This window comes from Rattus norvegicus, chromosome 11, assembly GCF_021556685.1.
Source record: "Rattus norvegicus strain SHRSP/BbbUtx chromosome 11, alternate assembly SHRSP_T2T, whole genome shotgun sequence".
Classification (NCBI taxonomy): domain Eukaryota; kingdom Metazoa; phylum Chordata; class Mammalia; order Rodentia; family Muridae; genus Rattus; species Rattus norvegicus.
This window is the reverse complement of record NC_141544.1, coordinates 96,230,079-96,254,485: the sequence shown is the minus strand read 5'-3', so window position 1 is coordinate 96,254,485 and position 24,407 is coordinate 96,230,079. Positions and strand designations below refer to the sequence as shown.

Sequence of the window (24,407 nt, the reverse complement as noted above, 5' to 3'; positions counted from 1 at the left end):
GCCCAGAGGGTGAGCAAACACATTTGTGCCCTTCTCTTACATGTGTATGGGCAGCCTGTCTACTGTGGTCCCCTGGAAAAGGCAGCATATGCCACCTGTGTGCCAGTATCCTGGCTTCATGTACCAGCCTCTGGGTTTATCTGTGTTGTGCCACCCCATACTATTGTGAACCATAACCAATCCCAGAGCTTGGCCTCCTTGTACACGCCAACCAGCCTAAACCAGCCTAGCCTACCCTTCACTGCAGTTAACCTGCTTTTTTTTTTCTGCTTCTAACTCCTATCTGCCCACCTACCATGCACTGCAGCCGGACCTTGGCAGGAAGGCCCCTCCGCCTGGGCCCAGCAGGCCCTCGGTCAGGCTGGTGGACGCCGTGGGTGACGCTAAGCCTCAGCCTGTTGACTCCTGGGTCTAGCTTGCATGCCTGGTACGTTCCTTCCTGTTTGCCTGTCCTTGGACTAGGGCTCCTTGTTCATCTCTGCTTGCTGCATTCCTGAGCTGCCCGTGAGGCAGGACTGGCTCTGGTGTTGAGGGTCTTGGCATGGCCCGTCCTGCAGCCCACAGTTGCCACTTCTGTGTGGCCTGTCGAGGCAGCTGCCCTGTATGGAGGTCCCAAGTCATCTTGCTACATGTTTCTGGCTCTTAGCTATGGGCTCCAGACTAAAGCAACTGTCTTTGTCTCTCTTTGCAGGGCCCTGGCCCAGCTGTTTGTTCTTCGGATCACATGGAGGTAATTGGAAGAGGGCCGTCTGGAACAGACCCAGTCTTGGGGCCAGGAGCCCCACCCTTCTGTGTTGGGTTGGCCAAGCCTCTTGTCTACCTTGCCCTGCCCTCCTCTCTACTCTCCTGATCTAACTCTCCAGGTCCGAGTTAGCTATTTACTGACATGGTGCTGTGTGGTAGGAGAGGAGGTTGGGGGGAGGTCCCCTGCACAGCCACAGAGGAGCAAATACCAGCCTGGAGTGGAGGCCTTGGAGCAGGCAAAGGGACAAGTAGGGGGTCTTGGAAAAGAACTTGGGCTCCCAAGGGTGGCTGGAGGACTACCCTGCATGCCGGCTGGCCACAGTGAGGGCTGCTCCAAGAGTCCAGACAGGGAAGTTTAGGAGGCGGCTGGTTTGGGGGTGGGAGCAAGCTGTGCTTGTCCCCGGCGCCCCCGTCCTTGGATTCCCGGAACACCTTCCATCTGCAGCACACTTCTCCTAAGCTGCCTGTGGCTGGGGCCTCCCTAGCTGTTGCATCTGCCTAGAACCTCAAGTAACCTCGGGGCCTGACTGCCGGCAGCAGCGGGGGGAACTGCTGTTCAGTGCCTGCTGTTTGTGACTTAAAAATGAAGAAAACTGACAAAATGCATTAAAAACGAAACCAAAATGAGACTGTATCAACAAACATTGAAATTTTTCTAAGAAAATTTAAAGATTAAAAAAGCAGCAAAGAACTGCCTGTCTTCTGCCTCTGCTTACCAGGAAGGCACACCCTGCGCTGGCTGAGCCACCGCTGCCCCCTGGTGGTGACGCAGTTCTCTCAGGTCCCTGCAGTGATGGGCATGGAGCTTGGGCTCTGCCCCTGGCCTGCAGGCACTCTCACCCAGGAGGGGCACGCTGGCTGACTGACGGGGCATAGGTGGGCTCAGACAAGATGGAGCTGATCTTTGACCTTTGTGTCTAGTTGAGGAAATGGGCCCTAGTGAAGAACCTCTTAAAAGAGGCGGGAGCTAGGGCAGCTCTTTGCTTGGGTTGATGCTTCCTCAGCATCGGGTGCCTGGCAGCCATGCTTCCATGGTGTGAAGCCGCTTCCTCTTCTGTGAGGTAGAGGTAGGACTGGAGAGACTTCCACCCAGAGAGCGGCAGGGACGTGGCCCCCGAGAATGCTTAGTCAGAGAGAGGTGCAGAGTAACAGCAGTGTGGTAGCTGAGAAAAACAACTCAGGGAGTTTCTTGTATCCAAATATGTAGATCTTTAATTTCTTTTATAATATAAAAGAGGTTATAACTTTTTTTAAAAAGTATTTCTACGTAGCCCTGGCTGTCTTGGAACTCACTTATGTAGACCAGGCTGGCGCTGAACTCCGATGCCTCTGCCTCCTGGATACTGGGGATGACAGGCGTGCACCACCATACCTGGAAAGCTTGTGACTCATTCTTCAGATGAGATGTGGTGTGAGCTGCTGGGGACAGTGAGTGACAGTACTGTCTCTGAGCCTCTGCTGTTATTTGGCGTCTGGACATTTACAGTTTGCTGACTTCCTGCTGGGCCTAACTGGTGATGCAGTGCCTAGGGATCCCACACTGAAACCCCGTGAAGATCTCCTCTTCTAGTTAGCGAGACCATGAGGCTCGGGTGCAGAGGATTAACCTTGAGGCCTTTTGCATGCTGGGCAGGCTGTGATCTATTGTACCTTTGGCCTCAATTCAGCCTTTCATCCATAGGTGCTTTTCAGGGTTATTGAAGTGATTTTGCATAGTGGGCTCACTACCTTTAAAATGTGCCAGTGTATGACAGTCTGGAACCACAGCCCCCGAGGACAAGCCCCAGGAGCATAGAAAGGGTCAGATTGAATGTGTGTCATCTCGCAGAGAGAAGCTGGAAGGGGAGCAGGGGGGCAGGCTGAGGGATCAAGACTTGTCAGGGCTACTTGGACCCTGGTAGATTGCCTTCTCCAAGCCGTCTACAACTTTCATGTACTCCAGGTATGAGCTGTAGTGTGTGCACTCGAAGCTGCTGCTCCCTCTCACATACGCCAGGAAGTCAGGGGTTCCCGGGACGATGACGTTGTCAGCTAGGAGCACTGTCCCCTTGCGCAGCAGGCCACATTTCTGCAGGGGACAGACAGGGAGTGTCAGGAAGGCTTGGCAAACCCAGTGCCATCCATGGGCAGCTGCTCTCCCGTGGAGCCACTTCTAGCATCTATTCTGCCCTGTATCCATCCCCCGCCCTAGAGAAGCATGTGGGCAACGCAGTGACGGCTGGAGGTTGGCTGAATGGAAGGGATGGTGGCATCAGGCCAGTTTCCCTCCAACACTCCATGCCAAGAATATGGCGTCCTCACCGACAACCCTGCCCTTGAGGATCTGCCCTGGACTTTCCAAGCCCAGGAGGCTTAGGGAGTTATTTTTAACATAATCATGAAACAAAAGATATATAACAAAGCAGTTCTGTCTGATGGGGCCATGATTGTAATCTCAGCGGTAGGGAGGCTGAGGCAGGATCAAGGGTTCCAGGCTACCTGGCCTACATACAACACTTGTCTTCAAACACATACTGGAAGCAACCCAAAATGGAAAATAAAATCCAGTAAGTAGCCCTGGCTGAAGTGACGCTCAGTGGGTCAAGCACTGCTAGCAGGCATGATCCAAGGTTTTGTTCCCAGCACACACACCAATAAAAACATCCCCATCGTGTTGCTGTCCCAGATTGGAAGCTCTGTGTCCTCATGCAGCAGTGCTCTTACAGTCAACCAGGGCTCCGGCTGGCCTTGGGTGTGAGGCGGGGTAGGCTGGGGATCTCTAGCCTGTGGGCTGTGATGGGGCTGAGGGACCTTTGGTCTGGGCAATAAGTTCAGGAGAAAGTCTCATGCGCTGCATGAATGAGTTTCACATGACACATTCTCACTTAGAAAGCATAAATGCCTGCACTGATTGGAAAGACTCAATGAAGAACTGCCCTGGAGGAAAGCATCTGCTTCTTATCCATAGGTGCCCTGAGAGGGGCCCTGCAGTTTAGGGTGAGAGAGGAAAAGATGAGCAAGGAGTTCTGAGGCTCAGCCAGGGGTTTGGAAACATCAAGAGTTACGTGTTGACTGTCAGTAAGACACTGAGATATAAAACTTGCTGGTTTCATCGTGACAGGAAGGCATGCACTTTTAGGGGTGCTAGGGACCCATGCTGCCCTTCAGGAAACATGCCTTGTCTGGGGACAGCCTCTGTCCTACAGTAATGAGGTACCATGAGCCTCCTGAAAGACCTCTTGGGCCACCCAGGGAATCCCAGGTAAGACTGCAGCTGTGCCTGAGCACCGGGGCTTCTATGCTAAGGAGACGGACAGTACGGCATGCTATCGGTAAGACATTTGCTTTGTGAGACAGTATTTTCTTGTGTAACCTAGGCTGGCCTCCAACAGATGACCCTCCTGCCTTCAAATACTGAGATGTTCTGTGCAACAGCAAGCCTGGGTGGAAGTGGTTTTAGTTTATGATCATTCTTAAAGGTTCTTCCTTGGGGTTCAATTCCCTACAGTCATACATTGAAAAAGAAAAAAATAAGTGCACCCATTTTCAATGTATGCCTCTCCTCTGGAGCTAATTGCCAGCTTTGAGCAGCCAGCGCTGAAAACTGTTAGTTTTGTGGTTACTGAGCAGCAATATTAGCTTCTTTTCTAAACGCAGGCCCCTGTGATTATCACACAGCAAGCGCAGAGACCCAGTTCCCCGCACTGTGCTTGAGTCTCCTGTACAGGTAGAGCCTGAATGCTCAGCTGTTCTCTGTTCTCAGTAGGTAACCATGTTCACAATGTCTGCCAGGCACAGGACCCTGTCTGAGCCGGCTCATGGCTGGCCTGGGCTCATGGCTGGCCTGGCCTGCTGGTCTCCTTTCTGTCCCCTGCCTGCCTGCCCTCTTGGTAAAAACAGATTCTCTGGTACAACTTCCTGGCCCTGGGATATCCCTGCCTCTGACCCTAGTGTTCACCACTTCTAAAACCTCTGAAATACCCTTCCCACTCACGGGTCCATGCCACCACAAAGGTCAACAAAAGTCCTTTTAGATGCCAGAACCCACCTCCCCATCACGTGCCCAAAGCTCATGACTGTGTTTTCCTTAGTCTGCGCTTACATTCACCAGAGCTGTCTGAATCATGCCAGAGCCACAGTGGCCCTGTCCCACCCCTTGCTGGCTGAGCCTCCCACACTGAACCTCACTGTATACAACAGAATGCACAACTCTTTTTTTTTCTTTTTTCTTTTTTTTCTTTTTTTTTTTTTTTTTTTTCGGAGCTGGGGACCGAACCCAGGGCCTTGCACTTGCTAGGCAAGGGCTCTACCACTGAGCTAAATCCCCAACCCCCAGAATGCACAACTCTTGAGACACCTGGCTGGTATACACCACATGGACAGTCCTGGGAAGGCCAAGGAGCCACTCATGTCTCTCTGTAGGCCACCCGAGCAGGACAAGGTAATGTCCTTATGCTCTAGTCGCTTGGGAGTGGGGATGGCTTCCCCAGTCAGGTGAAGGTGGCTGAGCAGTGCTGAGGGCTGAAAAGGCCTAGGGAGAGTGGACCTGCCCACCATGCCTGTGGCCAGCCCCAGGTGACTCTCAGTCAGACCCATGTGGCAGCCAGTTCAGCTCCTTTAGGTACTCAGCTCTGGATCCTTCAGACCCAAGTGTTCTGGTCTCCGGTGCCTGTCCCTCTCCCTAGCAGTGCAGGGAGTCCCTAGCTTAGCATTCCTACCCAGAACCCCTTCCCTTTCACCTCTACCTACCATAGGGCCTCTGCAGCTCACAGAACTCACAGACTGTCCCTGGGCCCACATCTGCAGGGCTCTTAAGAGGCCCAAGCTCAGTGACCCCAGCAGTGACCGCAGAGGCCATCCTGCAGAGCAGTGGGAGTTCAGCTCACCTCCAGGAGAAGTGTGTCTGGAAGGTAGCGGTCTTTCCAGTGGTCAAGAAAGACCATGTCTAGTGTGTCCACGTCGTACTTCTTCTTCAGCTGGGGGATAAGATCCTGGGATGCCCCATTGAGGATGGTGACCTGGAACAGTGTTCTGTCAGTACTGTGCCCACAGTGATATGCGGGAGCTTGCCTGGACCCCCACCCGTGTCTACATCTCTTTGGGGCTCTGGAGAGGAGTTCATACTGAGTCTCCCTGGCAGCCCTGGTTGTTGCTTGCTCTACCGGATAGATCAGTAAGACCATGTCCCTGACTTGCTGGGGTTCCTTCCTTGACTCCAGTGTTACAGATGTGGCAGGTGCTTAGTGGCTGACAAGGACCTCATCCTCCCCCATTGCCTGCCAGCCCCCCCGCCCCCTACACCCCACAGCCGCCACACTGGGCCATACTTTGTCCTGTAGGCCTGCAAAGTTCAGCATTTGCTGGGTGATGGCAGCGTAGTCAGGGTTCATCTCCATGGTGAGAAGCCTGGCTCCAGGCTGCAGCAGGCGAGCCATTCGCACTGCTGAGTAGCCACAGTAAGCTCCCAGCTCCAGCACCAGGGAGGGGCTGTACTCCCGAATCACTGCATCCATGATTTGGCCTGAAAAGTGGTGAGGAGGCTCTAAGTACAGGTAGAGGGTGGAACCCGTCCCCAACTCTGGCTTTGCCCCTATCCAGACCAGTAGCATCACACTCCTCTCATGTCCCTGACCCGCTGAGAAAGGCCCTTTGCCTCCCAATAGCCCAGAGGACCCCACTGTACACACCATGGGAGAATCCACACACAGGGAGCCCCCTCACCCAGCCCCCTGGCTCTTAGAAGTGTAAATGATTCAGTCCCCACAGGGGCTAGACAGGAGCATGACCCCGATTTTCTCTCCTTCTAACAGGCTCTCCTACAAGGACTGCCATACCCACTTCAGGCTCCCCATTTCTAGGCTGTCCTCTGCATGCTGGCCACATACCTTTCGCGTCACCCACATTCATGGCCCATTCCTTCTGTGTGCAGTAGGTGTCGATGGCCTCCAGGACGCTCTGAGGGTCTCCAGGCTTTGCATTCTGCTGCACGTAGCGCAGGATGCGCTGCTCCTTTGTGTCACCCATGATCAGGTTGTGGACTGGCTGCAGCACGTACTCAAACCAGAAAATAGTCACCAAGCCCCAGCCCAGGTGTCGCAAGAGCAGGAGGAGGGCCAACAACAGGAGACCCAATGAGACTGCAGCCAACGGCATCTGCAGGGCGGGGGCAGAGCAGACAGGCTGTGTGTCTTGTGCCCTTCCTGCCTCACCCCACCCTGTTCTTGGCTTAATTGGTTTCCTGCGCTGAGGAGGTCCAAGGTTCAGAGAATGCATCCACATGACTCAGTGCCTCACTGGGCCAGAGCCAGGTGAGGCAGGTACAAGCGTGCCTCCCGGAGTCCTGTGTAGAGGACTGTGAGGCATGGTCCCAAACCCTGAGTGCTTTCTCGTGATGGTGGTGTCACTTTTGCACTGAAGTAGCATTCTGACTGTTTCTGGCAGAAAGAGGAACAGTGGGTGCTGCCGGATGGGCCACATGACCTGCTTGTTCCTGCTTGTGGCAGAATGTGAGGATGAATTCTCTAGTACCAGGACAGAAAAATAGCCTTTGTCAGGGCTGGGGACCTGAATAAACTCGTTGGAGTGGCCCTCGTTTTCCAGCTGGCTTCCCAGCCCCCATAGATTACCAAGTACCATCCCTAGTCCAGAGATCTCTGTGTCCTTTCTCCTATAAAATGATCACTTGGCCTCAGAAAGTAGGAAAGCTGTGGTTCTGTGCACTTTACTTTCTCCTGGGTGGAACTTTACGTGTACAAGGTAAACACCCCACCACTAACCTCTATTATCAACCTGTTTCTTCAGCCAGGCTGTGCAGCCCAGGCTGGTCTTAAGTGCCCAGTCCTTCTGAGGGCTGGGATTATAGGCATGTACAGTACCATGTACCGTGTCCAGTGTTTTGGTCCGGGCCCATCTCCTTGTGTAAATCTCCAGGGCTGTGCAAAATTAATAAAACGTGAACTCTTCCTCTTGCCGTTAGGCCTTGCACTGACTTTCTAGACTCGGCTGAAGACTCACAGAGGAACTAAGTAAGATACTGGGACCTCTCCCCACTGAAGTAGGGAACAGCTTCTTTAGAAGATTTTAGATCTTTTAAAACCACAGGGCTGGGTGAGCTCATGTGTAGTGTAGCACACATAAGGCCCTGAGTTCTGTCCCCAGTACAAGGTGAGTGCGAGTGACTCTGCTCACACACACTCACTTCTGGTAAGCAAGAGCTGGGGAGCACAACCCAGGATCTAACTGGGTTTACCAGCGTCCCTGATACTGGGTTCAGTAAGCTCTCAGCACAACCTTGTAAGAACCTAAAAAGACACAAGAAAGAGGAAATGTCCACTACAGATTGGCCATTTACAGTTCCTTCCAGGGTAGGGTGTGGCTACCACACACAACCTGATCTAGGCTGGGAAGAGTCCTAAGAGGAGGCAGGCCTAAGCCCTAGATCTGATGGGTGCTTCAGAACAGTCTCAGGAGAGAAGAGAGGCCTCGAAGCTGAGGCTTCCCGGCCCACACAAACTCATGTAGCCTATTTCCACAAGGCAGAGTGCTCACGTGGTTTCTCGCACACACCCTGGGCCTGAGCCTTCACACACCCACAGGCTTCCATCAGCCAAGTGATCTCACATCCAGTTCTCCCTGGTCCTCATGATCTGCTCTCGGAAGGTCCTGGACTCCACCTCTTACTGAGCTGAGCAGACATGGAAACTGTATGGAATTCTGAGGAACTCAATTTGACTTCTGGTCAATTTTTGACAGAAACCGACCTAGAAATGACTGCACCGTCCCAGTCTCAGAGAGTGTGGACTTCACTCCCAATCAGGGACTCTGAGGTCATATGTGCTTTGCTCAAACCACTGCTCCCCACTGTCACACACCAACAGTCAGTTACAGAGCGCGTGTAAACCCACAGGAAACTGTCTGGGGAACAGTGGTCCTTGTGGCCACCGTGCAGCTTACCAGAGAGGGCCAAGCAAGAGTAGGAGCAGGTGCCAGAGTCAGCCTGAAAAGGTGAGGGCTGGAATTATGGGCCCCTGCGGCATAACCTGATGCCGGCCTCATTTTACTCCTTTCTATGACTCAGTTTTCCTAATGTGCTCGGATGGCTTACTTTATGCCACCCATCATTGTACTAGAAGCAGTATTGGGGTGTGAGTCAATGAGCTATATTGTTCAACCATCCATCCATGTATCCATCCGTCCATCAATCTGTCCATCCATCCATCTATGTATCCACGTATCTGTCCGTCCGTCCGAAATCCAGCTAGAGAGGTAGGTAGCTCAGAAGCTTGCACAACATTGACAGGCTGAGGCGGTACAATCAACAGTTTGAGATCAGCCTAAGTTACAAAGTATGTATGCATGCATGCATGCATGTATGTATGTATGTATGTATGTATGTATGTATACACACACACACACACACACACACACACACACACACACACACACACAAACACACCAGGCAGCGGTGGTACACATCTTAAATCCTTTAGTCTTCATGAGGCAGAGCCTGGTCTACCGAGTGAGTTCAAGGACAGCTTGGGAAACACAAGCTTCTGTCAGGAAAGCCTTCCTGTGAAGTCTTAACATTGTTAGTGACAAGCACTGAGGAAATGTGGATCAAAGCCCCCATGGAAAGAGCATTTTTCTCGGTGGGATACCAGGGGCTGCATACAAGGCTTCACTGAGCTGCATTGCCACCCACATGTTTTGAGACAAGTTGTCATTAAATTACCCAGGCTGGCCTTGAACCATCTATCTTTCTGCAACTCCCAAGAGAATGGCTTGCAGGTCTGCACAATCAGGCCTGATTTTTTTTTTAATTTTTATTTTAAAGTAAGACGATAACGTTGGTAAAAAAAAATATGAAAAAAATTAGAAGGCTTACACACTAGGTGAAAACTGGGGGAAACAGTTTTAGGGTCCCACAAGAGACTTATGCAAAGACTCACCATGTGACAATGCTATGTAGCCAGGACCCATAGATTTCTTCAGATATTGCCTGCTCTCATTCAAGCTAAGCCAGCAAGGACACACTCCACACTGGAGTGAGTGTGTTGCTGGGGTAAGAGGCACCAACCCATGCTACAGCAGGGAGGGGCCTGCAAGCAAAATCATCCAGACACAGAATAGCAAACAGCTGGAAGTGGAGTGACTATGGGAGGGGAGAGAGTGTGTGTAGGGAATTCCTCTATGGGTACAGAGTGACAGCATGGAACAATGAGAAAGTTCTGGTAAAAATTACACAATGCTGTGAATGCCCTTCGAGCCTGACAGATGGCCAAGTCTGATGTTTTCCTCCTAAAGTTATTTACAGAAGTGCCAGAGGACCGGAGGGGACGTTAATCATCTGCTAGGTGATGCAGCATAAAGGATTATGATGCTAGGTCCTGAGCTGGGTGAAGCTTAACCAGTGTGTGCTCGGCACACATCCCCAGCGTGTCCAAAACACACGAGTTTTTGAATGTGAGAAGTTTGACCTAGATGCTAAGTTGCTGAAACCCTAAGTGACATGGCCTGCATGCACACATGTGCACACATGTGTATTCACCCACAGGCTTAGGTTAGAATCCTCACTGTTATAACTGTTGACTTCGGGTTAGATCAAGGAGCAGGAGGCTGTGCCAGAATGAGCTTTATTAAAAGAAAGTCTCAAGGTGGCGGGAGTGAGGGGAGCATTATGAGAAAAATGGGAGAGACGGCTTTAAGGGAAAGAGCCATCATTTACAGCATGGAATAGGGGGTGGGGGAGAGACAACCTTCACAAAGTTCGCAGCTTTTTGGGCTGTGGGGTGTGGAGGGGAAATCAGTCTTCCTTAGCCTCTGTGACTCCTGGCTCCACTGAACCAGGTAGGTACTAGACAGAACCATAGACTTATCCTGTAGCTGTGAGAGGGAGTGCTGTGAGGCCCCAGCAAGGCTTCTGACCTACTCTGGCTGAGAGAGAGAAGGTGGGGAAGGAGAGAGAGAAAGGAGAGGAGGAGAGGGAGTGTGAAGACTGAGTTTGGTGGTACACACCTGGAGTTCCAGCACACAGGAGGTTGAGAAAGGAGGATCAAGAGTGAGTGAGGCCAGCCTGGATTATATAGAGCATTCCAGGCCATCCAAGGCTACAAAAATTGTTTGGCCTTAAAAACAAAAACAGGTGGAGGCTGCTTGCCCCACTGGTGCTTCTAGGCACCACCCCAGCCCTACTGCATGTGGGTGCCTCCAGCTGCCATCTCCAGAAGGAGCAGCAGGAACGGTGCTGGGGCACCAGCCACAGCTGCGAGCTTCCTGAAGCCTCTCTGCCCAGAAGCTTCGTGCCAGGCTGCTGCTGCATCCCTCTGCATTGGACACAGGCTTCCCCAAGGGTCTGTTCTGCTCCACACGTTGCCCTCTGCTCTCAACCCCCAGTTCTGGAAAGCACGATCAGATAGATTTCCTCTGAGAGCAAGATGTTCTTGCAACTGAGCAGCAAGAGGCTAAGGGAGACTCACAGGGCAACTCTTAGGGCAAGAATGGGGCCTGGTCTTATTAGGACAGGTGCTTAGGATCTGGCACACCAGCCTTTTCCTCTGTAAGCTGGGATGAAAGTCTCCTAGATCCTGCAAGGCAGGACAAGAGTTTACATAGCACCTGGCACCTGCTGGCCACAAACACGCTCAAGAAACACAGAGCACCCATCCAGGATATAGGCAGTTGGGTCTAATGAGCCAGCCTCCAGGACAGTAATGGTTAAGACCAGCTTAGCAGCCTCCAGCACAGAGGCCAGGCTCCACATTCCCAGCTAACACCTCCCTTCTGGTGCTGAAGATAGAGCCTCAAGGGTGTGCAAGGTGAGCACTTCACCAGTTGTGCCCATGCTGTTCATCATGATTTCACCAGAGAGTGACAGACAAGGCTCATGTCTATAATCCTAACAGTTGGAGCCTAAGGCAGAGAGCTTACCAAGGGAAAGCTAACTTGAGCTATGCAGTGAGTCCCAAGCCTTGGCCACAGAATGAGAGCCAATGTTAAAATAAAAGGAAGGAAGGAAGGAAGGAAGGAAGGAAGGAAGGAAGGGAGGGAGGGAGGGAGGGAGGGAGGGAGGGAGGGAGGGAGAGAGGGAGGGAGGGAGGGAGGGAGGGAGGGGAGGGTTGGGATGGCGGGGAAGGGCTGAGGTGGTTGTTTAATTGTTTTAGCACCTGCTGCACAAGCATTTAGTTCTGAGTTTAGATCCCTAACACAATAAAAACCTGGCACTTAGCTGGGAGGAGGCAGGGGGTGGGGGCGGGGACTACACTGGCCTGTGCCAGGACTTAGGCCAGCCTTAATGGATCAATGAGTCCCAAATTGAGTAAGAGAAACTACCTCAAAAATTAAAGTGGGGTGATTTGTGGGAAGAACACTAGGGTGGAGCCCAGAGCCCTGCACACACTGCAGGCACTGACACTGGGTGAGCCATGTCCCGGCCTTGGCTCACCCTTCCATTGCGAGGACCCTTCCCAGCTTCATCTCGGGTTCCCCTTCAACTCCAAGCTCCACTCCTGCCCATGCCACCAGACAGGGCCCTCACTACTCCAGATGCTAGCTCTGGGTGGCCTCTGAGACTTGAGACCCCTACCCTAAGAATTCATGGATCCAGCAAGGCAACCAACCACCTGAGGCTGAGTAAGAAGAAAACACAATTGGAGGGCTGGGGTGAGGTGTGCATGGAACTGTACACAAAGCCTGCTTGGGACCCTGCACTCCATCCCAGCACCAAACCAAACAAGCGCACGTGTGTTGCCTGTACATGGGTGTGGCTTTATGCATGTGAGCCAGACACTGACAATGGGCTTCCCCTGTTGCTCTCTACCTTTTCCCCCTAAGCAGGGTCTCTTGCTGAGTGTGGAGCTTGCAGACAGCTGGCCTGGCTGGCAGTGAGCTCTGGAGGTCGGCCTATCGCACCTCCCATCCCTGGAGATGTAGGTGGACACGCTTTTGTCTTGTTTTGCTGCTGTTGTTTGGTTTGGCAATCTGAGACAGGGTCTCTCTATGTAGCACTGGCTGCCCCAGAACTCTCTATGTAGACCAGGATGGCCTCAGACTCACAGAGAACCACCTGCCTCTGCCTCCTGAGTTCCGGGATTAGAGGCGTGTGCCACCATGTCTGGCCATTTTGCCCAAGTTCTAATGGGTTCTTGCATTCTGCACTCAGGTCCCCGAAAGTGCACAACAAGCAGTGCACACCGGGCCATCTTCTCAGCTGCTTTCTTTTTTTAAAGTCTCGGTCTAGACTGTTCTTGAACTTTCTAGTAGCTGATGATGACCTTCTGCTCCTCCTGCTTCCACCTCTTCAGTGTTGGGGTTACGGATGTGCAACGGCCCCCTTGCTCTTTCTCTACGCTGGGTCCAAATTCACAACTGTCTGCCAGGCAAGATAAGCCGTCTATCTTTGAACTAAATATGTTTAGATGTACAGAATGACTAAAAGGTTCACATCTAATTAATAAATAAATATTCTCTCCACATTAAACAATTGTGTATACTGGTGCAGCCCTTTAATCCCTGCATTTATGAGGCAAAGGCAGGCAGATGTCTGTGAGTTCAAGGTCATCCTGGTCTCCATAGCAAGGCCCAGGACAATCAGGCTACATAAAGAGATCCTCCCCCCACCCCCCATATTCCCCCTCATGCAAAAAGGTACCAGGAGCTGGGGAGATGGCTCACTCAGTAAAATGCTTGCTATGCAAGCATGGGAGCCTGAGTTTATTTCCCAGAATCCATGTAAAAAGCCAGGCACAGTGGAGTATGCTTGCAGTCCCAGTCTAGGGAGGCAGCCACAGGAGGATCCTCTGACTCACTGCGCAGTCAGCTGGGCCTATTTGGAGAGCTCCAGGCCAGTGAGGGACCCTGTCTCAAATATCAAGACACCCTGTTCCTGAGGAATGACACCCAAGGCATGTGTACATACACACACCACACACTCACAGAGATCATCATAAAAATACCTTTAGAGGGCTGGAGAGATGGCTCAGTGGTTAGTACTGACTGCTCTTCCAGAGGTCCTGAGTTCAATTCCCAGCAACCACATGGTGGCTCACAACCATCTGTAATGAGATCTGATGCCCTCTTCTGGTCTGTCTGAAAACAGCAACAGTGTACTCATATATAATAAATAAATACATCTTTTAAAAAAATACCTTTAGAGATCATGAGATGATGAATTCGTGTACTGTACTAATCTGCGACAGATCCTGGCATGTGATAAACTTGTACCTGTTTACTTCCTAGTTTATTTTTGTAAGGTCCATGTTAACAATATCTAAATATATGAGTTAAGAACACAGTTCAACACACACACAGTATATATTTACAAATATATACATAATCAATATATCACATATAATCTGTTGAGAGCCAAGCCAATCCAAGGCTTTCTTAGAGGCCCTCACAAAAGGACAGAGGAACCTAGTTCTTTGTCCTTGCCCAGAGGCAGGCTGGCAAGGTCTAGACTTGGGCTGGGGCCAGGGACTGGTAGGAGTGAAGGTTTTATCTCCTGGGAACTTGACTTTTAAACTAGGTTCTCCACACCCCACTGAGTAACTGTTGTAATCAGCCCTAAGGCTGCTGTGTGCTCAGGTCTCTGACACCCTTGAGAGATCCCGTGTTTCCCTTAGGAACATTGCTTGATCAGGGGCCTGCTGACTTTGTCCCACTGTGTGTTAGTTTCCCACTGACTGCCCCAAGCAAATAAACGTACAGACGACAGTGTACCTCTTAGTAAACTTGCTTGGTATAAGAGGTAGCTTATGCATCCCTCCTGAGCTACCTGTTCTATCTTCTTTATCTCGGATGCCCTGGTCCTTCCTCCTCCGCATCCTGCTGCTGCTAAAGAACGACTTGCTGGTCCAGGTTGAACGTCAATGTATGACAATAAAACTATAGGAACAAGGGCTGGAGAGTAGCTCAGCCTTTAATCCCATTACTTGGGAGGGGAGGTAGGTTGATCTGTAAGTTCAAGGCCAGTCAGGTCTTCACAGTGACCAAAACCCCCCAAATTAAAAATATCTTAAAAAAAATAAAAAGTAAAAAATGAATAAATCGATGAAGGACATGGGACTGAGTAAACCGAGAGGACGGGAGGACAAGAGGACAAGAGGACAGGAGGATGGGGGGGGGAACACGATGGGAGGACGGGAGGACGGGAGGGCAGGAGGACAGGACAGGAGGATGGGAGGAAGAGAGGACAGGAGGACAGGACGGGAGGATGGGAGCATGGGAGGACAGGAGGACAGGAGGACAGGAGGACAGGAGGATGTGAGTGAGAGATAGAGTTTTAAACTAGCTCAAAACTCAGCAACAGGATCTGACTCAGGAAGACAGATGTTGAAAATGCAGGAGGACTGGTGCAGACTCACTGACCCTCCGGATGTCACCGGACGTGAGTAAATGAGTAACGGGTTCTGTTCTGCCCCTGTGATATTTGTTCAAGCCCCCATTGTGCCCTACAGATAATGTTCCAGCCATTGTGTCCTGCAGAGAGTATTCCAGGAAACCGGGGCCGAAGCCTAATCAGATGTGTATAAGATGCAGATTACTCTTCAACTCTGACAAGCATTTACCCTAAAGGACAGGAATCAAGATCTGTTCTCAGGAGAATGAGGGCTTGACCTTTCCCCTGATTTAAACCCTAGAGTTTTAAGAACAATCCTGTGACTTTGAGAGTTTCCCCTTGTGACATTTTTGGTATTTCCTTTTGACATCCCCTCATCTCCTGGGGCTTGTGACTTCTTCCTCTAACTAGCTCTTCTCCCAGCCACTCAGGGTTGACTCCTCTCTCTCCTGCGTGGGATATGTGTCGACCCGGAGATCTCCGTAATAAACCTCACCTCTGCTTATTGCATCAAGATTGGTCTCTCGTGTGTCTGGGGTCCGCGACTTCCCAAGACTTGAGTGAGGGTCTCCCTTCGGGGATCTTTCATGAGGATAGGAGGACATGAGGACAGGAAGATGGGAGAACGGGACAACGAGAGGACAGGAAGATGGGAGGACGGAAGGACAAGAGGATGGGAGGACGGCTTAGGCTTTGCACGCTGCCATTCAGCGCTGTGTTCTCTAGGGGTCTACTTTTCATTTGTTGGTTATAAAAAGAAACTAGTTTCTCTTTACTTACCCATGACTCATAATTATTCAGTAAATTATACTTTGTTAAACTAAATTGAAACGTTCATCTTTTTCTCACTGTCTGGTCCCTTCAAATAACAAACTTATCAAGTACTTCCTTTCAGGGTAGCAGTTACTTACAGAGCTGCAATTAGGGTCTGTTCTCCCCCAGCAGGACACTGTTGTTGTAAAATTATAAAAAATAAAATGCTGTCTTTTATCCCCCACTAGGTCTGTCACCGCAGTGCCCCAAGATATCTGCTGGATATCTTGCCAGAAGCACACATCCCAATTCCGTGGGGGCCCAGACCAGCCGCCACACACTCCCTTACACTTAAATCTACACATGAAAGAACACACAACACAATAACCTCTGACCCAACTGATAAGATATAATTGCCCACATAAACATACAAAGCCCTGTACACATCCATCCCTTAAGAACATTCATAACAACCTGTAAAGGTACAGCGCGGGATCTTAACGTCAGCCTCCATATTGTCCCGCCACGGCTTCTCCCTCCTCCCCTCTTCCATTCCCATCTCCTCCTCTTCCTTCAAACTTTTCTCCTGCCCATCCTTCCTTCTCATCCAATGACAGCCCTCCTTCTATCTTGCACCTGCCTCACCTGTGACATCATGCCACATTTCACCCTTTTTGTCTAATTAAAAAAAAGCTTTTCTCTCAAATATAAGCTGAGCACAACTATTATCAATTTGCAATTAAAAGCATGAAATATATCTAACGCCCAATCCAACACAGTTGGACCCAGTTAAACAGAACATTTAGTTATCCATTCCAGCTTAAGAAAGACTTAAAATCTATGTTAAATCCTGGCTAGCTTGTATACTATCTGATAACTATCCAATAAAATATGTATTCTCAGAGTTAAACAGCCTGATAGGCTATGAGACTATAATCAGTCTTCAACCCTGTCAGAAATCTGAGAATGCCCAAATATCTATACACACGGGAAGCCTAACACGGCTTCCAGAACTGAGAGGTTGTAGAGACAAATCTCCACTAGCACAGTCCTGTTAGCAACATGTGAGCGCAAGTCTTCAGCCTTCTGGCCCTAAATCAACTGACAGACTCTTGAAATGCAGATTTTTGAAGGGCTGATCACCCTGTCTTGGCAGAGCTTATCAGTCAACTATTCTGCATAATTTGTCCTTTTCTGGACAGCATTAGTCTGCAGATGAAACAGGCAGTTTTGTGTAGTGGCTGCCTAGCCACAAAGTACTGCTTCATCACCCCGCAGGACACAACGGCAAACTTCCGGCAGCCCATCGACTGGAATGTCCCATTGGACACCCATCGCCCAGAATCAGGCATCGTTGCCAGAGTGCTTCAAGGAACTAAATTTGAGTTTATTGATCCAATGCTTACAAAGCCCTCTTGAAAAACTTTGCTGGCCAGGTATGGTAGATCTGTTAACCTACCATTCTGGAAGCAGAGGCAGGAGGATTGCTACAAGTTCACAAACCTGGTCTACACAGCAAGCTCTAAGTTATCAAGGTACATGGAGAGACTCTGTCTCAAAACGAAACAATTCCACGTTGTGCCTTAAAACAAACAAACAAAAACCAAAGTCCAAGGGCAGGGTGGTGTTGCAGGCCTTTGATCCCAGCACTGGCAGACATCAATGGATCTCTGCATTTGAGGCCAGCCTCGTCTACAGAGCGAGTTCCAGGACAGCCAGGGATACACAGAGAAATCCTGTCTTGGACAGTCAAAATAACAACAAATAAATAAATACAAGGAAAAGCATTCTGATTTTCGTAGAACTGACCTGCTTGTTCATACCAGTTTGGTATGGATAGTAATTGGCCTCAGAGGTCCATGAGGAGTTTTAAACTTTTAAAGAATCCCTGAAGGCTCAGAAGCATCCGAGAATCTGCCACCGTCCCTCCATGCGACACGCCCTCTATAAATGTGGGTGTACCTTGCTGTCACTGAGGTTAAAGCATCCTAAGGTTCCTGGGGCTGCCTTAAACTAACAAGGATTTGACTGCTTCTGCTTCCTGAATGCTGGTATTAAAAGTATGCCCAGCTACAATCCTTTTTTATTTTTATCTATATGTCTGTGTGACTGCATGTGTGTGCGCATGCGTGTGTGTGCGTGTGTCCAGAGGAGGGCGTCCAATCTCCTGGAGCTGGAGTTACAGAGGGTCATGAGTCCCTTGATGCAGGTGCTGGCAAACAAACCCAGATTTCTAAAAGAGCAGTATTTGCCCTTAACCCTGATGCATCTCTCCAGGACCTACATTTCTGTTTCTTTGTTTGTTTTGAGACAGAGTTTCTCTGTCTATCTCTGGCTGTCCTGGAACTTGCTCTGTAGACCAGGTTGGCCTCAAACTCAGAGATCTGCCTGCCTCTGACTCCCGAATGCTAGGATAAGGCAGGGTCTCATGTATCCTCGCTGGACTTGGGCAGCCTTAAACTCGTAATCCTGCGGCTCCTACTTCCCCAACGCTCACACTCCCTCCTGCCCCAATTTCAGATTCTGATCGTGTTCGCTATCTTTGAGGCCTTATGACTTCCTGTTTCATCCTGTTTTATTACATGCTTTGTTGATTTTAGGGGCTGGAGGATGAGGGATAAGATCTCATGTAGCCCTGACTACCCTCAAACTTGCTCTGGAGATGAGGTTGACATTGAATTTATCATACCCCTGCTTTATTTTTTGGGTGCTGGAAATACAGACATGTGTCACCATACCTAGTTTAATGAAGTGCTAGTGACTGGACCCAGGGCCTCGTGCATGCCAGGCAAACGCTCTACCAACTGACCTACATTCCCCAGCCCCTGTTCTTCTCTTCGGAAGTCAGAAAAACTCAAGAGGAAAAGGGGAAAAGTCCCTTACTCTAGGGTTCAGTTTGTGTTGGCTGAAAGTCAAGAAACTTCAATACAAATTTTGGTAAAACCAAAACTACCTAGAGAAAAGAATAGTGCTTTCCTAAAGGCATTCAAATGACGGTAAAACAGCTGGGGCTGGAACGATCACCCAGGTCCACTCCCCAAACCCACTTGAAGCCAAACATGGTAATACACGTCTATAATCCCAGAGATAGAAATAGGAAAATCCCCCAGAAGCTTGTGGGCCAGTTACCATAGCGTAAGTAAACAAGAGAAAAGAGCCCGCTCCCAGCAAAGCGGGAGGTGAGAAAGGACAACCGCAGTCGTCAGTCTTCTGGTCTCCACATGCTCGTCACGGAATGTGCTTGCCTGTACTCACACACACGAACATGTACAGAGCCAGGCACAGTGGCTCAGAAGTGTCACCCCAACACAGGAGAGGCTGGTGGGGGTTTTAGGCAAGCTTCGAAAAGTGAAATCAACAATAAGACCTGTGCTTACTTACAGGCCAGAACGTCTGTAACTTAGAGTTTCACTGTGGTAGGACCCTCTCATCCCCCTAATAAAAACATGGACATCAGAAGGCCATCTTGCAGTTTCATTTGCAAAATGAAAACGGTGCTGCTTTTTTTTCTCCAAAGACAGACTCTGTAACCCAGGCTGGTTGGTAACCCACGCTGCCCTAGAAATCACTGTGTATCGGACTGGCGTAAAACCATGCTTCTCTCGCTTCTGCCTGAGTACTGGGACTGACACGCTGCTTCATCTTTAAAGCTGTATGTAAATACATCCACACACTATATCTGGCGTTAATATCTGCCCACAACTCTCCAAACTGTTTTCACATCTTCTCCCTAATTTCTTTTTTTTAAAAAGATTTATTTATTTATTTCATGTATGTGAATACACCGTAGCTGACTTCAGACATTACAGATGGTTGTGAGCCACCATGTGGTTGCTAGGATTTGAACTCAGGACCTCTGGAAGAGCAGTCACTGCTCTTAACCGCTGAGCCATTGCTCCAGCCCTCTTCCTAACTTGACCACTGGAACAAGAGGCTGATGGTATATGGGTCCTGGCGGGGACAATGCTTGATGAAGCTGTCCCATCCCACTAGGCTCTGGGAAAGCAATGTCAGATTTCAACCCATGAAACACTCTGCGGACAACTCTCTGCTAGGAACCTCATTTACATGGGCCACGACGAGGGGAGTCCTCTACTAGGTGCACACACAGCTCCAGGAAATGATCACGACTGAAACCTTATGCTCAAACGACACCTCATATATTCAGAGGACAGCTCGGTAAAGCCTTCAGACTGCTCCTCAACTACCATCTCAGACTTGGCATCTAGAAATGTGTTCAACATTTGTCTCGAAAACTTATTTGTAAATTAACACCAACCTTTATGTGTTTTCTTAAGAAGGACCCTCACAAAACCTTGCCGGTTAGCCCTTGTGAGGAAAAAGGTCACGGAACAGAAAATGGACTTCTGCTCAGTAGGAAGGATGTCTCCCTCCTTGGAAAAGTATCCCCCTCGCTGAACGAGAAGGCTGAGCTCCTTCTAAAGACCTAGACATTAACCTTATCTCAGAGAGCTCAAGGCTGTATCCCTAGGGCATCTTCAGACCCCAGAGTGTCTGCTTGAGAAAACTCAAGATGGTCGAACTGAATTCCTGCAGCTAAAGCCAGAAGCTCCCAGTCCCAGCTTCTGTGGGAGCATGGGAATTAGACCAGCAGCAAACCCATGTGAACCCTGCATAAACCACCCTTCCCTTCCCTGGTTTTTCTAACTGCTCCCTTCACTGATTCTGCACCCCTTTGTTCCCCTGGAACCATACCCACTTGTCACATCTGCTCAATTGGAGGTGATTCAGCTGGTCCCCTACCGTTCAGCAATTCCCCAGTAAAATCTGCCCAGCCATTAATTAGGATAGTGCTGTGACAAGCTGTCCTCTTGGGCCTCACCTCACCACAAACCCCTAAAAGAGGTTACAAGTAGTCATGGCAGCTCCCACTGTACTCCTAATGCATGGAGGGCCAACAAGGACCCAAAGGCTCTGGCTGGAAGACTTTATAACACTGCCCCATGCGACTCTAGCACACACCCAAAGCCTGTCCTAGTGCTCCTGCCTCACTGCCCCTGAGCTCCAAGAGGTTCCCTTCCGTGGGGTAACCTATTCTTTTGCAAGGAGTGACCCACGGGCATCCTAAGGCTTCTCTCAGAGAACACCTGTTGAGGAGATTGCTCAACAGTTTCCAACTCCACTGACCATCCCTGGGTCCTGTAACTCTGACCCTAATTTTTGCATCCCAATCCAAGAACTAAGTCAGATCGTCTTAGGATGGGCCGTGCCCTGGATGTGCTACATCCTGTCCAGGTTAAGCCCAACTCCACAGGCTCACTGAAGGACATCTACCACCCCAGCACTAATACTCAAGTTCCCTGTGAGAAGTGTGGAGACTTGCCTCGCTTCACCGACCTCCAGCCCAGATCAGACCCTTTACAAGTGTCTACATTCTCCAGCCCTGGCTCGCGCTCCCCTAGGTCAGCCCAGTTCCCACGTATGGATCCTTCAGCCCAGTCCCAGTTCCGTGTTTGCAGATTCCAACCCCGGGTCTGAGCTCCGGGCGGTGCAAAAGCGCGGGCCGCAGCACTCACCTCCTCAAGGCCACGCACAGGTCCGATCCCGACGCTTGAACGGCTCAGGCAGCGCGAAGGGCAGCCCTAACCGCCTAAGGCCCCCGGACCATGGCGGCGATTGTGGCGGCGCTGCGCGGATCCAGCGGGCGCTTCCGGCCGCAGACACGGGTTTTAACACGCGGGACGCGGGGCGCGGCGGGCGCGGCGAGCGCAGCGGGAGGTAGGGTGGGGTCGTGGGCGGTGCACGCGGAGAGGGCGCCTGTGGGAGTGTCCACAGGGGGTCGCGGTGGCGGGGCTCTGCTGGACTGTGTCCGCGTGGGCGTGCCCGCGCAGGCCCGGGTATCACGAGACCAGTGTTCTGGTTAGGAGGGGGGTCTACTCCTGCTCCAAAAGGACAGCGGGCAAGGCTGAACTGGACGCAAAAGTGAGCTCCGGGGGCTGGGGATTTAGCTCAGTGGTAGAGCGCTTACCTAGGAAGCGCAAGGCCCTGGGTTCGGTCCCCAGCTCCGAAAAAAAAGAACCAAAAAAAAAAAAAAAAAAAAAAGTGAGCTCCGGAGTCATATGGTAGATGGCATCTTCCCTAGACCCCATAGCATCCATTTAGTGTGTTCATTAGATTCCTGCTCTCTGCTTGCCCTGTTCCAGACAATAGAAAGGAACCAAAACAGGAACACTGAGTCCAGAGGCAAAGATGAAGCAGAGACTTCTTGGAGAAGAGATGTGGGCAGAAGGAGTAGGCCTAAGCACAGTGCATGAAAGCCAGAATTCGAGGGCTTCCTCCAGGAAGCTACCACCCAGCTGAGGTGTTCTGTGATATCTGCTGCCTAGGCTTTGCTCTGTAGGACAGCAAACCCACCCCAGTAGGCTTCTCATATCCTTCTTCATACTGACCCTCGAAACTTTCACTGTGGGCTTCCTCTAAGTGTTTATCAGAGAGGAGGCTCCTGGGTGTGCACAGTGGGAGAAAGCAAGTGGCCCACGATAAGCCAGCCCTACCAATAGTTTGATAGCAAACAGGCAGAGGGCACAGTGTAGGGCCTCAGAGGAGGATGACCCAATAGGAGCCCCACTCAGGCAATAGACAGGATAGGCATCAGCAATGGAAGGTAAGATCCTTCTTTAGGGTAAAGATACAGGACCTCCTATCTGTGGCTCTGCCTGTCAGGGTCCTCCCTAGGGCTGAATTGCCACCTCTTTTTTTCTCTAGGATCACATCAAAGCCATCAAATAATTTGTAACTGTTCAGGTCTTTTCAGGGACTCGAACCTGGGATAGGTTCAGATGTGGAGCTGCAAGCCATGGGCCACCTCTGACCTTCATCTGTGTGTTTCTGTGGTGGGGTGCAAGCCAGTAACCTTGAGGTATATGGGAGCCCCAGGGTTTTCTCTGCAGCCTTGCTTACTTAAGGTGGAGACAAAAACAGGTGTGGCCATTTAAAAGTATTATATTTATATTTGACTCATGTATTTATTTAGTGTGTTCATGGGTACAGGTGCATACATGCTCCTGGCACACATGTGGAGGTCTGAGGACAACTCTGAGACTCTTGACTGTGGGAGAGAACATACATACATACATATATATATATATATATATATATATATACACACATATACACACACATACACACACATACACACACACACATATATTCATATTCTTTGTTGCTAGGATGAAGAGCCACCTCCTTTACCACTGAAAGGCATGTAGAATGAAAATGTTTTTGTCCTGTCTGGCTCAGGACACTGAGTGAAGTCTGAGACTCCTTTTGGAAGTTGGGGAGATTTTCTGCAAAGATGGACATGCACCTCATGGCGCTCTCTGGTGCTTCATTTGTCAGACAGTGTGGTCACCCCTGACTGCCCCAGGATAGGGTTCCCTATCCTGATAAACTTTGCACCACACAGAACTGAAGGGGCGAGAGCAAGGTCCGGTGTGGGTCTGGCACCTTCTTACCTCTGGTCCCTTCCCCACAGGGCAGCAGAACTTTGATCTCTTGGTGATCGGTGGGGGATCCGGTGGCCTAGCTTGTGCCAAGGAAGGTATGTAGCTTGTGTTTTGTGTCTCTTTTGGTGTGTTGGGGCTTCGAAGCGTTGGAGACTCCTAGGATAGGGTGGTGCTGTGCAGATGGGCCATTGTGTCCAGGAGCAGAATGTTCTAGGAACAGGTGTCCCCGCTAATCTGGAATCCACACCCATCCTGAGTCTGCTCTTTCCTGAGAGTGGTATAGTCCCATCCCTGTCTGTTTTTCATACATTTATTTTTATTGTTTTGAAATTATGTATATGATTGTGAGTGGAGTATATGATTGTGAGTGTAGGCGCTTGCAGACTCTAGAAGAGAGCACCAGATCCCCTGGAGCTGGAATTATGCAGTTGTGAGCCTTCTGACGTGAGTCCCAGGAACTGAAATCAGGCCCTTTGCAAGATTAGGCCTGCTCTCTTGCAAAGAGAGTTAGGGTTTTCCTGCTGTGAACAGTACTAAGGCATCGCTTTAGCCCCATACTTTTGTTTTTTTGTTTTGTTTTGTGTTTTGTTTTTCTGAGATGGTATTTTACTTGAATGAGCTAGAATTGACAGACAATAAACTGGTACATATTTATAGGGAATAGCGTGAGGTTAGGCCTGATCATAAATATCTGTTATACTAGCTATTCAGGAGGCTGAGGCAGGGGGAAGCACATGAGTCTAGGAGCTTGAGACCAGCTGGGGTGACATAGTAAGATTCTGTCTCAAAGTAAACAAGCAACAAAAATCAAGTGAGTAATCCGACAGGAGGGCGTGTCTGAAACACACCGTGTTACCTCCTTCTGTACCACAGTGAGGATGGAAACTGTGTCTGTGCTGCCTCTCATCAGTGTGTGGCTGCAAAACTATAGCCTTGTATTGACTGAGGTTTTGATTTTCATTCTTTTTTGTTTGTTTGTTTGTTTGTTTGGGTTGGGAGGGCAGTTCAAGGCAGGGTTTCGCTGTTTACCCTTGGCTGTCCTGGAACTCCCTTTGTAAACCAGACTGGCCTTAAACTCAGAGATTGGACTGTCTCTGCCTCCTGGGTGCTGGGGCTAAAAGTGTGCCCAC

At 50.2% G+C, this 24,407-nt stretch overlaps 3 protein-coding genes across 23 annotated transcripts in view; 2 read left to right on the top strand and 1 right to left on the bottom strand.

Moving 5' to 3' along the window:
* Arvcf (ARVCF, delta catenin family member) overlaps positions 1 to 1,435 on the top strand; it is a 57,696-nt gene extending 56,261 nt beyond the window's left edge. For 10 of the 18 annotated variants that reach the window (NM_001131013.2, XM_087576034.1, XM_087576038.1 and 7 more), the window contains one exon: positions 692 to 1,435. In NM_001131013.2, coding sequence (NP_001124485.1) covers positions 692 to 850 — 159 coding nt within the window. In that variant the 3' untranslated portion in view covers positions 851 to 1,435. Of the gene's footprint in view, positions 1 to 307; positions 428 to 691 lie in introns of all 18 variants that reach the window. The other 8 variants (XM_087576042.1, XM_087576041.1, XM_087576044.1 and 5 more) reach the window with 1 other exon arrangement.
* A 494-nt stretch (positions 1,436 to 1,929) lies between these two features.
* On the bottom strand, positions 1,930 to 21,557 carry Comt (catechol-O-methyltransferase). Of its 4 annotated transcripts, none has more exons than XR_015632577.1 (6): positions 21,349 to 21,557; positions 6,609 to 6,876; positions 6,051 to 6,244; positions 5,610 to 5,741; positions 2,162 to 2,812; positions 1,930 to 1,988 (listed from the first exon to the last, which is right to left on the bottom strand). XR_015632577.1 is itself a non-coding variant. In NM_012531.2 (5 exons), the coding sequence occupies exons 2-5, from the start codon at positions 6,874 to 6,876 to the stop codon at positions 2,612 to 2,614; spliced, it is 795 nt and encodes a 264-aa protein (NP_036663.1). In that variant the 5' UTR covers positions 21,349 to 21,515; the 3' UTR covers positions 1,930 to 2,611. The 4 variants fall into 4 exon arrangements, 2 of the variants coding, with proteins under 2 accessions (NP_036663.1, XP_087431545.1); XR_015632578.1 differs by lacking the exon at positions 21,349 to 21,557 and adding an exon at positions 9,672 to 9,860; NM_012531.2 differs by having other exon boundaries at positions 1,930 to 2,812; positions 21,349 to 21,515.
* Positions 21,411 to 24,407, top strand: part of Txnrd2 (thioredoxin reductase 2) — a 48,042-nt gene continuing 45,045 nt past the window's right edge. Inside the window, exons 1-2 of the mRNA NM_022584.3 lie at positions 21,411 to 21,550; positions 23,307 to 23,372. Of these exons, the coding sequence (NP_072106.1) occupies positions 21,439 to 21,550; positions 23,307 to 23,372 (178 nt within the window). The 5' untranslated portion in view covers positions 21,411 to 21,438. The remainder of the gene's footprint in view (positions 21,551 to 23,306; positions 23,373 to 24,407) is intronic.

Bases quoted from the DNA above. Each gene is read 5' to 3' on its own strand.
- Comt (XM_087575419.1), bottom strand. The intron at 6,245-6,608 runs GTATGTGGCCAG...ACCACTTTTCAG, and splicing joins GAATGTGGGTGACGCGAAAG to GCCAAATCATGGATGCAGTG. The intron at 2,813-5,609 runs GTGAGCTGAACT...TGTCCCCTGCAG, and splicing joins CAGACACACTTCTCCTGGAG to AAATGTGGCCTGCTGCGCAA.